Source organism: Mirounga angustirostris, unplaced genomic scaffold (genome assembly GCF_029215605.1).
Source record: "Mirounga angustirostris isolate CCGP_5_RB_7025 unplaced genomic scaffold, mMirAng1.0.hap1 SCAF_15, whole genome shotgun sequence".
NCBI classification, from domain to species: domain Eukaryota; kingdom Metazoa; phylum Chordata; class Mammalia; order Carnivora; family Phocidae; genus Mirounga; species Mirounga angustirostris.
The window spans coordinates 71,673,175-71,686,550 of record NW_026991723.1 but is presented as its reverse complement, the minus strand read 5'-3'; the positions used below and the strand labels follow the sequence as shown (position 1 = coordinate 71,686,550).

Genomic DNA, 13,376 nt, shown 5'->3' with positions numbered 1-13,376 from the left:
TTCTTTGCTTGGACTAGTAGTTCTGCTATTCTTCTGACTATTTTAAGCTTAATATATTGTCTTGCCAACAGATATAATGGTTCCTGTAAACACTTACCAGTTCCCTGCAAGAAGAGAAGAAAAATAGAATCATAGCTTAATATGCTTTGCATGGAATGAGTAGTACGGCAAGAAACCTCCGCAAAATCCCTAAATCCTAACCTGAATGTTAAGAAATATCACTGACGTGAGCTAAAATTAATATTTTAAAATAGTATTTGTGCAGAAGGACAGTAAAAGCACAAGAAGAAAACCTCATCTTTTTTGTACCAAACTATACAAAATAAAGTATGTGTGCGCACACAAATATTCTGTACATTCCTATGGCTCCCTCAAGACCAACTCACTCAACTAACTGTCTTCAGAGTATCCCTAGAGTTTATCCACTCACTCCCTCATTAATTCATTCATTGAATAGATATTTACGAATGCATGCTCTGTGCCAGACAATGTCCAGAATACCACGCCAAAAAAGACCATTTGCTTTTTTTCTCTCTTCTACTTCTATCCAAATTCTCACTTTCTTAGTGTCTTGCTTACAGTTTGCTTCCACGGTCTTGTAGAAGAGAGAGTAATCAAAATGAGCAAAAGCTTAGGGGAGTGTCTGTGGAGGTTAGGTTATGATTTCAGAGTGGAACAACCCAAAAGGAGAGAGTTTATCACGTGTTAATGAGCAAGGCCAGTGTAAACAGAAGTTGCCACATCTTGGAGTACTAGAACTAGGAGTTACCCTTCAGAGCCTGATGTATAACTTTAAAGACAAATAAAATAATATCTCACTTCATGCCTCCCATCACAGGTCATTGGATTCCCCCCCACAGAGGTGGTCCTGAATGAAAAAAAGTGTGTGTGTGTGTATGTGTGTGTATCTCAGTCCATTCTAATTATTGTTTATATTGATGGGGCTTTTCACGTGGGGTGTGTACTAACTGAAAATATAAATGTTTACACACATTTAAATGTAAATGTATATGATAAAATGTAAATATGTATGATGCATTATAACATAATAACAATTATTATTGTTATTGATACTCCGAATGATCTTTATTGGCCAGAAGGCACTCCTTAAGGCTAGTTTCTGATTCTCTTTAGCCCTTAGCAGTAGTAGGTTTTTTTTTTCTTTTTCTATTTTTTTAATTATGTTATATTAATCACCATACCTTACATCATTAGTTTTTGATGTAGTGTTCCATGATTCATTGTTTGCGTATAACACCCAGTGCTCCATGCAGAACGTGCCCTCTTTAATACCCATCACCAGGCTAACCCATCCTCCCCCCGCCCCCTCTAGAACCCTCAGTTTGTTTCTCAGAGTCCATAGTTGCTCATGGTTCGTCTCCCCCTCCGATATCCCCCCCTTCATTCTTCCCCTCCTGCTATCTTCTTCTTCTTCTTCTTTTTAACATATAATGTATTATTTGTTTCAGAGGTACAGGTCTGTGATTCAACAGTCTTGCACACTTCACAGCGCTCACCATAGCACATACTCTCCCCAATGTCAGCAGTAGTAGGTTTTTGAGAGAGGGAAGTAAAGTGTTTGAAGACCACTTCTCAAATTGATGGCTTTCCAGGTATCTTCCAAAGTCATTTTTAGTTTCCTTTAACTGTCTTTAAATTCAGGTTCAGTGGCTTTATCTTTAGCTCACAAACAGTAATAAAGTTTGGTAAGAGTTATTAAATTAGAATCAGTAGCTATGAATTCTATGCTAATGAAGACATGGATCGTATAATCTGAGAGAATCTGGAGTTAATAGCTGAGTCTGCCCCTTAAATGCATTGAGGCAGTTATCTTTTTTAAAATCAAATCATCTTTTAATTTTAACAAAACATAGGATATGCTTGTCGCTCTTCCTAACTACCTTCTGAATGTACTTGAATTACTGCCAATAGACATTGAATTCTTTCTAAGAACTTGCCAGAAAATATACCCTGGCACTTTACCTTTCCTACCCATTTCTGAGGAAAAGCAATAACATCAAATTCAATTACAATACCAGATTCACCACTGGACTCCTTGTGCTTTTGCAGGTTGATGTTATAAAGCGTCAGTGGCAATAAGTCGATGCCTTTAATAAAAAGGTTTCATTTTTTCCCTTCTATCTATAGAGGAGGGAGAGCATATAACATTATAAAGTACAACTCACTTGTCCTAAAATAATAAAGCCCGAGTGTCAGATTGAATAAATCAGTATTTTCTCATAAAGATAGGACCTTGTGCTAATGCCGGGTGGTCCAGAAAAGATGAAGGATCGAATGAATTCTACACTTTTGGAGGAGCAGTGGAAAAACAAACATGGGAAGTAGGTTGGCCACTGGTAACTCTGAAAAATACATTTTCTGTTAAATTTTCTTTGGATTAGACTTTTGATCTATGATCATGAGGTGGTTCAGCTAAGTAGGTACATGGGCAGCTAGCTGGATATACTTGGAAATAGATACGTAGGACTCACATTTGGCTCATTTGTCAAGAGCCTGAAAATTCATAAAAATAACTTAAATAAGTGATAATATGAATAAAAATTCATTCCATAAACATTTGCTGCTCTTCATTAACAAGGTACACGAAGGCGATGAGGATGCTGACACTGATGATAACGATAAATTTTAAGTGCTTTTTGTGGGTCTGTGAGAAGACCCTTGTAGGCACTAGTCTATGCTTGTTTCTGTTTTACTCTCATTGATCAGTGTTTGTTCTCACTCTCGTGACATGCTAATGATCTTCACAAATGCTGTTTTATATAAGAGGGGAAGCACATAGTAGGCCAACACAATACAAACCCATACTAATTTCCTTTATTGCATTACAGCAAATTCTTCATCACTCTAGAGAAAACTCAACAAAAGTTATATTCCTCATTACTGACGGATATTCCAATGGGGGAGATCCCAGGCCAGTTGCAGCATCTCTGCGAGATTTTGGAGTGGAGATCTTCACGTTTGGCATATGGCAAGGGAACATTCGAGAACTGAATGACATGGCTTCCACCCCAAAGGAGGAGCACTGCTACCTGCTCCACAGTTTTGAAGAATTCGAGGCTTTAGCTCGCCGGGCATTGCATGAAGGTAAGGGAAACCCAGTGGCATGACATGATGCATTTAAATGGGGGTTCCTGCTCTCCTATTGCTTGAAACTTATTGGAGGGTAACATCAAACCCTGTGAAATCTTCGCTGAGCATGATGCCCATGTGTTCTTGGTGTATTAGGAGATGCGTTGAACTTCATAAATAGAGGTGACAGTCTGACTTGCAACAAGAGTATTTGTTTTGCTTTATTTGTTTTTTAACAGCTGCTATGGATTTTCACTAGATTATCCATATGCTCCCACCTGGAACCGTTAGAATCAATGGAATGAATTTAGGTGTGTTTTAAGACCACACACAGAGCAGGAAGCCTTGACTTAGATCTATTTATAGTTATCTGGAAGAATGAAGTAAACATGCAGAGACATGCATAGTGAATCTCACCAGAATGTTTCCAGAAATACACATGAAGATATAGGAACAATAAATACTTAATGCATACTTCTTGACCTGACAGTCTGAAGACACGTGTGCTTACACATAAGTTGAAGAGCATTACCCCAACAAGAAATGAAGTCAGTAAACCCATTCATTAGAGTTCATTGTACACCATTTATAAGGATGTTTAGTTGTATGATTTCAGTTAGACGAACTTCCAGGCATAATATGGGCATGTGTCTTGGTAATCTACCAGGGAAAGTATAGATTGGGAGGAAATGACAGGAGATCCAGCCTCGGACCTAAACCATGCGGCAAGTTAGGCTTGATCCTTGCAGGTACCCATCAAGATTCAGGTTGATGGGCAAATCATGGCCACGTGAGGTTTCAAGCAATTAGTGATATTCATAAGAGGCAGATCAGCCCTATCATAGTTCCAAGAGAAGCGTTTAAGAGCAGGATCTCAGACTAGCTATGGATACAGCAAAAAATCTTAGTCACCTACTTGCTGAGTGGCTTTTGGCAAATTATTTAGCTTTTGCACTCCTTAAGTTTCTTGTTCATAGAATAGGAAATGAGAATAGTACCTACTCTATAGGATTGTCACAAGGCTTAAATGGGTTAATACATATAAAGTGATTAGAAAAGTTACTGAAGGCTTATTATCCGCAGCCCTCATTAACCGTCCACTACTGTTCTTACCGTAAGCAATTTATCTAACATCTACAAGCCTCACTGCCTCTACTTTTAAAATGGAGATATTATAATGCATACCATTTGGTTTTGTCAAGAGGATTAAATAAAATATTTCAATATTACCAAGTGTAATATTATCACATGGCAGAAATTCAGTAACTGTGGGGCTTCCTTTATTTCTCCTTTTCTCAGGGAAAAGTGGTATGTTGAGTGGAAAGGCAGGGTGGCTGTTACTAGCTGGGATTCTGAAATCATGGGTGTTACCTGCTGTGTTGTACAGGACTAATTTCCAGTCCTACCATCCCTCTGCTTGTAGGATTGGGGCCTTCTAGAACCCTAATGCCAAGTTGACCCAGAAGCTGAGTTGGGACAGAGCGTTCTTTTGGTTACAGTATTGCAACAGAGTTTTGGAAGGCATCACTTTTATTACAATAAGCAAATATCTAGAATGCATAATTCTGTGATCGAGTTTCCAGATTTGGTAAGGAAAGATCCTGTTCCTATTGCAAAAGCATGATCAAGTCAAAGGAAATGAGCCTCATTTTCCCTGCCTTTAAGTCCTCTGAAGCTACTTTCAATTTGGATGGATCCACTTTTGGTCTCAAGATCATCCATGTTTCTGGCCATACTCCATAGACCTTGGTTACAGAATAATAACTTTCCCCATATGTAACATGTATACTTACCTCTCTCTCAGACCTGAATGCCAGTGTACCAGTCTTGGTAGCTAGATCTTTCTTGCTTCTAAATTGCTCTACAGCCAAATAATCCCATGGCCCCGTGCCTCAGAGCTAAGTGTGCATGTTGTAGACCTTTTACCCACACCACAGTCCCTTAGATGGAGCTTTAATAGGGTACCTGATTGAAATGGTCTCTTTCCCTTGTGGCTGGAATCTTCTCTTTACTTTGCCCCCTGTGTATTGTTCAGAGTGTTAATGCATAGACACAGATGTTCCATAAATGAGGCCATCAGCAATCTTCTTTCCAGGTATTCAATTGCAGTGCATGTGTCTTACTGGAACTCACACATTTGAGTTCCTACGAGGGGCCCATCACTCTATCTGGGCCCAGCACCCGCCCAGGGATTTGGGCTAAAACTTTTGAACTTCTTCAGCAAAGTAAATGGAACTTATCATTTGCCTGATTCTAGGCCATCCATTCTGGATCGGTCGCCTTCAACCGTACCCTGCCCTGTTAAGTCACTTTCTGAACGACCCTGCTTGTGTTATTGAATTCCCAGCATGCCTCACTTCAGAACATGGCTCAAGTAATCAGTATGATCTCCATTCACATAAAACATGAGAAGTTACTTAACACAGAGAAATAAGCAATCTTCTGGTCCTATTATTAAACTTGTGTGGTACTGTTAAGTTTTTATCCAGTAACTGTAGAAGTGATGGTATCTATTCTTAAGCCAGTAGCTCATAATCCAAACCCTTATGCAGCAGTCAAGACTGTAATTTTATTTACCTTTTTGAAAAAGGGTTTTGGAAATCTAGTTACTGCTGCCCGACCTCATATTGCGGCAGTGGAACTCTGCTGGTGTGGAAGCCAGGGGAGTGACCTGGGGAACCGACTACGTTATTTCCTGCTGCATCTGGCGATTCCTCGCTGAAGTGCTTAATTTCTGCCTGACCCTGCATGGCCTCGAGAGCTTATGATGAGGTCCCAGACTGAAATAACTTCACTGGCTGAAACAAATTCCCAGCCTGTGGTAGTGCACAGAACACACATGCATATTTGGGTGGGAGGGGTGTGCAGTTGGGAATTGGACGGATATGAAAAGCTATTTTGTCCCATTTGCACCTAAATTTTACCAACTGGAGAATGTAACAGTGAACTGCTAATTTGTTTTTTATTACCGTCTTTCCTGTGTCATTGACAGATCTGCCTTCTGGGAGTTTTATTCAAGAGGATATGTCCCATTGCTCATATCTGTGTGAGGCTGGCCAAGAGTGCTGTGACCGCATGGCAAGCTGCAAATGTGGGACACACACGGGCCAGTTTGAGTGCGTCTGTGAAAAGGGCTATTATGGGAAAGGGCTGCAGTATGAATGCACAGGTGAGTCTCCGGTTTGGGTGTAATTGTATCAGGTTATCTGTTGTGTAAAAAAAAGGTCCCCGAACTCAGTGGCTTAAGACGTTTATTTATTTGTTGGTTGGTTGGTTGGTTGATTTATGTATGTACATATGTACGTATGTATGTATATCGCTCATGAATCTTTGGGTCAGTTGGGCAGCTTGTTTCGTCTCAACTGTGCCAACTCAAACATTGTCATTAGCTATGATTTGGGTAGGTTGCATCACTGCCCTTTGCTGGGTCTTCTTACCTGTTTGGGGATCTGCTGGTTGGAGTCTGGTCTGCAGCGACTTTGTCTAGGACCACGAGGTTGGCCTTTATGGGGCCTCTCAGATTGTATCAGGCTAGCCTGGGCTTGTTCATGTGGTGGTGGCCAAAGTCCAAGAGGGAGAAAGGAAGTTTGCAGGGCTTTGTGAAGCCTTGATGTCCCTAGATTTGGGAAAGGAAGATTTGGGGGTCTTCTGTTTGTAATCAGTCAATAACCAGATCTGTCTTATAGGCACTTAAGCCAAAATATGCCTTAGTCTCTGTAGGTGATCGAAGCTAGTGGGACTCTGGTCCTCAGGCCAGAATTTGTGGGGTTGTCACAAAAAATGTAAACATTGGCTTGATGATCTTTCAGCTCTTTACAGGTCTCCACAAAGGGACATCAGAAAGCTCTAAAAGTGACATCACTTCACAGTGGAATTCACTGCATCGACATTTGTCATTTTACCTGCTCTAGATTTCCTTACAAGAGGATCTCTATATTTCTAATATTTTATTAGCAAGGCCAAGAAGAGCAATTTAGGACTCTGGTGTTCTACATTATATTTTAGGAAATACTTCTAAGTAATATTCTCCTAAGTTCTAGAAGTAGCATGTGGCTTTCTGTGATAACACTTTGTTCTTTTTTACCTAAAAGACAACATTTGCTATTTGGGAAGAATGTATTCCCATGGAAATTAACAGCCACCAGGAAAATTTAGGAGCAGTAGGTTTACTGTATATGATACCATGTGGTCTTTCGCTGCTTGTTTCATGTGAACATTATTTTATTCTGACATTCGGAAGGTAGGTAGGCCTGCTCGACAGCACAGAAAGGTGTCTCTCCCCTGTCTACGTGACCTGCTGTCTCTCTTTCCTTTTTTCTCCTTCTCCTCCTAGGACATTTCCTTTTGTGTTCTTCTTTTATTCTCCTTTATTCCCATTGCCCCTCAGTTCCCCTCCTTTAATTTCTCCTTCCTCCCCTGGCCCTGGTCCCAGTGGGCAGACACATACTTCCTAGGTCCAAGCGTCCACACTCACCCAGCAAATCACTCCTTTCTTGGCTCTGCTCCTACCCCACCCAGCAGGAATTCTCATTTAAGCAGAAGAAAGGGGAAAGAAATCAGCCCAACTGCCTCTGAGTTGGCAAAATGCCTCCCCTGGAATCTTCCCACACTTTCATCCACAGCCCAGCTTGGCACTCTCCCCAACACCCCCTCCTTTCCCCTCCTCCCATCCTAGCCCACCAGACACAGGCAGAAGCTCTCATTTTCTTTGCTCCGCGCTGTAGTCAGCATGTCTGCTTTCCGTGTGGTCGTAGACTGAACCGTTCCCTGCCAACAAGCCACTGCCGAATGGCTGCCCAAGAGCCTCAGCCATGCTGGCCTGCAGCCCCCACTGCTCCACGGCCCTATAATCTTGCATCCCAAGGGATAAGTGGCAGGATGAGACAGGGGGCAGTTCACAAACCCACTACCCCTGGTTCCCCCAGTAGCTGTGGCTGCTCCTGGTTGTACGTTCCAGGCTGAAAGGCCCAGCAACCTGTAATACGTGTGAGGTTGGGTGGGCTTCTCACTAGAGCCTCACAGAGGGGACAGGAGTACTTTTGCGGCTGGTTCTTGCCAAGCACACTGAGCACAAAAGGATTAATTTATCCATCCCTTCTCCTAAATTAGTAAGCCTCAGCTTACTACTTCCTTTCATGCAAGATTTAAATGAGATCTAGTTGTATTGATACAAATGTTCATATTGTCACCTTTAGTATTTGTGGCTATGGGGTTAGGAAAAGGAGTACTGGAATCCCAAGGTATATGCTGTGATCTGTATATTTGTAGACCGCACCCATCACTGGCTTCTCCTACACACTAGGAACTAAGAGAAGAGAAATTAGTTACATCTTTCCTATGGCATGGAAGACTCATTACCAGACTCTTTAGGAAAGGCAAAAAGAAATATTAGCTCTACATCATCCAGTACTGAAAACCTGGAAGTCATGAGCCCCTTTTAAAATCTATTCAATTGGGGCGCCTGGGTGGCTCAGTTGGTTAAGCGTCTGCCTTCGGCTCAGGTCGTGATCCCAGGGTCCTGGGATCGAGTCCCGCATCGGGCTCCCTGCTCAGCAGGGAGCCTGCTTCTCCCTCCGACCCTCCCCCCTCTCATGTGCTCTCTCTCTCTCTCATTCTCTCTGTCTCAAATAAATAAATAAAATCTTTAAAAAAAAAATCTATTCAATGGACAGATGTTATTGAGCGTGTTTTTCGGGCCAAGTCCTGTGCTAGGCACCAGGCAGGGATTTGACAGTGAGTGGACAGACATGGTCCTCAGCTGCTGGGAACCTAGAGTCGACGCACACAAGTCAGTCTGTAATTGCAAACTGTGGTGTGTGCTATTAAGTAAAAAGGCTGGTGCTATAAGGAAGGAACTGTAGGGAAGGTTCTACTAAGATTGTCCCTCTAACTAAGATCTGAAGGTATCTTGATGATAGCTGTTTCCTCTCCTTTTTTTTTTTTTTAAGATTTTATTTATTCATTTGAGACACAGAGATAGAGATAGCATGAGCAGGGGGAGAGGGAGAGGGAGAAGCAGGCTCCCCGCTGAGCCAGGAGCCTGATATGGGGCTCGATCCCAGGACCCTGGGATCACGACCCGAGCCGAAGGCAGACGCTCAACCATCTGAGCCACCCATGTGCCCCATGATGATAGGTGTTTTCTTACTCCGGGAGAGGATGTTACCTTTTGCTCCGAAGAGTTGGAATTCTGAGTATTTTTCCTGAGTGTAGAAACAGTGCCTTTCAGAACCAAATCATTCCTCTGTAGAGCCAGGGGAAACTTTAGAGATTATCTACATGAAATCCCTCACTCTACAGGAGGAAATTGAGGTCTTGGGAAAGATTTATATTTTGCTTAAGATAGCCTGTGTAGCCGTCAGCAGGACCCCCAAAAGGGACCCAGGACACTTTTCTCTAAGTTCCATGTTGTTTCCAAGATATCGCACTGCTTATTGTGTATTTTTGAAAATAGCTTCTTATATATGTTGCTTTTCAGATACCATAGACACTGAACTGTGCTTCGAGTGGTTTTTTTTTTTATTCTTATGTTAATCCCCATACATGACATCATTAGTTTTAGATGTAGTGTTCCATGATTCATTGTTTGTGCATAACACCCAGTGCTCCATGCAGAACGTGCCCTCCTCAATACCCACCACCAGGCTAACCCATCCTCCTACCTACCTCCCCTCCAGAACCCTGTTTGTTTTTCAGAGTCCATCGTCTCTCATGGTTCGTCTACCCCTCCGATTTCCCCCCCTTCATTCTTCCCCTCCTGGTACCTTCTCTTTTTTTTTTTCCTTAACATATATTGCATTATTTGTTTCAGAGGTACAGATCTGAGAGTCAACAGTCTTGCACAATTCACAGCGCTTACCAGAGCACATACCCTCCCCAGTGTCTATCACCCCGTCACCCCATCCCTCCCACCCCACCCCCCACTCCAGCAACCCTCAGTTTGTTTCCTGCGATTAAGAATTCCTCATATCAGTGAGATCATATGATACATGTCTTTCTCTGTTTGACTTATTTCGCTCAGCATAATACCCTCCAGTTCCATCCACGTCATTGCAAATGGCAAGATCTCATTCCTTTTGATGGCCGCATAATATTCCATTGTATATATATACCACATCTTCTTTATCCGTTCATCTGTCGATGGACATCTTGGCTCTTTCCCCAGTTTGGCTATTGGGGACATTGCTGCTATAAACATCGGGGTGCACGTACCCTTTCGGATTCCTACTTTTGTATCTTTGGGGTAAATACCCAGTAGTGCAATTGCTGGATCAAATGGTAGCTCTATTTTCAACAGTATGGAACCTCCATACTGTTTTCCAGAGTGGCTGCACCAGCTTGCATTCCCACCAACAGTGTAGGAGGGTTCCCCTTTCTCCGCATCCCCGCCAACATCTGTCATTTCCTGACTTGTTAATTTTAGCCATTCTGACTGGTGTGAGGTGGTATCTCATTGAGGTTTTGATTTGGATTTCCCTGATGCTGAGCGATATTGTGAGCTCCGAGTGTTTAAAAACACAGGAAGATCTGGCTCAAATTCAACCTCTGCCAATTATAAACAATGTGGCTTTGGACAGTTAATTTCTTCTGAGTCTCAGTTTCTTCTGTGAAATGTGCTTAATAATGGTGTATATAGATAGATATACATAGATACAGATTTATATATGTACACACATCTGTATCTTTGTATATAGAAATACATAGATATGTGTATAGATAGATGTGTATACATATATATATTTTATATATGTATATATATTTAGGTTGAGAGAATATACATAGACCGCTTAGGATAGTATCTGGCACACCAATTCTTAATTAGTGGTACTTTTATTATTAATCATTATTGTTAGATAATATAAATATTATTATGAGAAATTTAATGAATGAATATTAAAGTAGTTACCTCACATATGAGATACTTGAAGATAAATGACACCATATATTTTATAAAACTTTGCCATGGGAGGATACTGAAGATCTATACACACAGGTGAATACCATCAAGAAGGCTTGCACCTACTAAAGTTGGAATACAGTTTGTTTTGTTTTGTTTTGTTTTTGAGAGAGAGAGAGAATATGCGTGAGTGCGGGGTGGGAGGCAAAGAGAGGGGGAAGAGAATCCCAACCACGCTCCACACTCCACGCAGAACCCGATGCGGGGCTCCATCCCATGACACTGAGATCATGACCTGAGCCGAAATCAAGAGTTGGATGCTTAACCGACTGAGCCACCCACGCACCCCTGGAATAAATTTTGACCTGATGAGTCTCCAATGAAAATCAAGAACACTGACTGAGAGAAGGCAGTGGGATAATGCGCCACTGGGTGTTGAAGAAAGTAGAGTTTGTTTGCTTTGATTAGGGAAAAAATATCCTGAGCTAAATTATATTTGTTAATTTCATAGACAAGAATGCTAGATCTAGCTGTGAGGGCTTTGCTCACTTGGGAGATGAGGAAACTCCATCCCATGATCCCATGGGAAGTAAGTGGCAGAGCTGAAGCAGAATCCAGGTCTCCCAACTCTGTACGGTCCTTCCTTTATTCTAGATTGTCTCCACTGGAGCTGTGAGACTTCAAAGAAAGATGATGACTGTGGTTATCACTGTGCTCTTCTCTTTTTCCCTCCTTGTTCTGGGTGATTGGCAATCTGGGGTGCCTGGATTCTCAAACAATGACTTTGCTAAGCACTGTTCAGTGGCTCTGCTTGAAGTGGCCTGAGCACCACTGTCACGGTAAGCAGCTGCTTTGCGGACAAGACCTTGATGCACAGAAAGATTTTAATCATTGTGGATCCGTTCCACATCCTGAACATTTTAACTTGAATGCAAGCTTGAAGACATTCACTAGAAGTTACTAACAAGTAATACTTTGTCAAAAGAGGTCAATTTTATGAGACATTTCTTAATATGCTTGAACTGGTTTTTGATTTCCCTTGGCTCAAAACTTGAGTTCATTTCAAAGTAATCACATGCTTTTAGCTGGTGGTCTTGGAGAGTGTGTGCTAATAGGTTTTACAGAAGTGAAGACCAGGGGCGCCTGGGTGGCTCAGTTGGTTAAGCGACTGCCTTCGGCTCAGGTCATGATCCTGGAGTCCTGGGATCGAGTCCCATGTCGGGCTCCCTGCTCAGCGGGGAGTCTGCTTCTCCCTCTGATCCTCCCCCTCTCATGGTCTCTGTCTCCCATTCTCTCTCTCAGATAAATAAATAAAATCTTTAAAAAAAAAAAAAAGAAGTGAAGACCATATAATAAATAGATAATCCAAGGTAGATGCTTTCTTCATGTACGTCTCATTCATTTGTATAATAGTGCTGACCATAGAAACCATATTCAACAGAAGTTCAACTAATGTTAAAAAATCTGCTAAGGAAAGAGAATTTGAAACATAGTTGTAATACTTACAGATCCATCCCCCAGATAGTCCAGTCTCAGGGAGGTATTGCAATAAAAGAAATCCAGTCCAGCAATCAAAATAAATTTCAAAATAGTACAAGTCCTTTTCTTGATTTTCTCCAACTCCAAAACAGGGATATATAGACCACAGCAATTCTTAAAATCTCACTTTTCTCATCATCCTTTCCCTTAGAAACCATAACTCTTCTGTACTTATCTCTTCAAATTCCTCCCTACAACCCCCCCCCCACACACACACACACTCACTCACTCACTCACTCATACTTAAGCACACATGGGCTTTCCAAGTCCTAACTCAAACTCCTTATCCTTCTTACTCTTTCCTCTCGAGTCTGCATCATCCTCTGGGGAACCACAAATGGAGAAAGGCCAGGAATATTTGCATATCGATCCTTTTTTGTTGTTGTTGTAAATCAATGCTTTATAAAAGGCCTATGATTTCTTGTTTTTTTAAAAACCTACATAACTCAATTTCATTTATGTAAAGATTTTGTATGATTCAGAAATTCAGGTATGGAATTTTTAAAAAAGATTTTATTTATTTATTTGAGAGAGTGAGAAAAAGAGGAGTACAAGTCGGGGGAGGGGCAGAGGGAGAAGCAGACTCCGCACTGGGCAGGGAGCCCAACTCAGGGCTCGGGGCTCCATCCCAGGACCCCGAGATCATGACCTGAACCAAAGGCAGAGGCCCAACTGACTGAGCCACCCAAGCACCCAGGTACGTGCATGTCCTTGTTTAAAGAGTTGAGAAGATATTCCTCTAGGATTAGTAATTGAACTTTAGCCAAGGGAACTATATTGCAAAACTGTGGAGTCTAATGAAAAGAAGGTGTTGCTTCCATTTCTAGCTCTGGCATTCCTTTCTTCATTC

General features: G+C 41.7%; 1 protein-coding gene across 6 annotated transcripts in view; it reads left to right on the top strand.

Annotated features, from left to right (window-relative positions):
• Positions 1 to 13,376, top strand: part of SVEP1 (sushi, von Willebrand factor type A, EGF and pentraxin domain containing 1) — a 192,873-nt gene that overhangs the window by 24,333 nt on the left and 155,164 nt on the right. For 5 of the 6 annotated variants that reach the window (XM_045882897.3, XM_045882896.3, XM_045882895.3 and 2 more), the window contains exons 2-3: positions 2,850 to 3,105; positions 6,083 to 6,259. In XM_045882897.3, coding sequence (XP_045738853.2) covers positions 2,850 to 3,105; positions 6,083 to 6,259 — 433 coding nt within the window. Of the gene's footprint in view, positions 1 to 2,849; positions 3,106 to 6,082; positions 6,260 to 13,376 lie in introns of those variants that run through there. The other variant, XM_045882898.3, reaches the window with a different exon arrangement.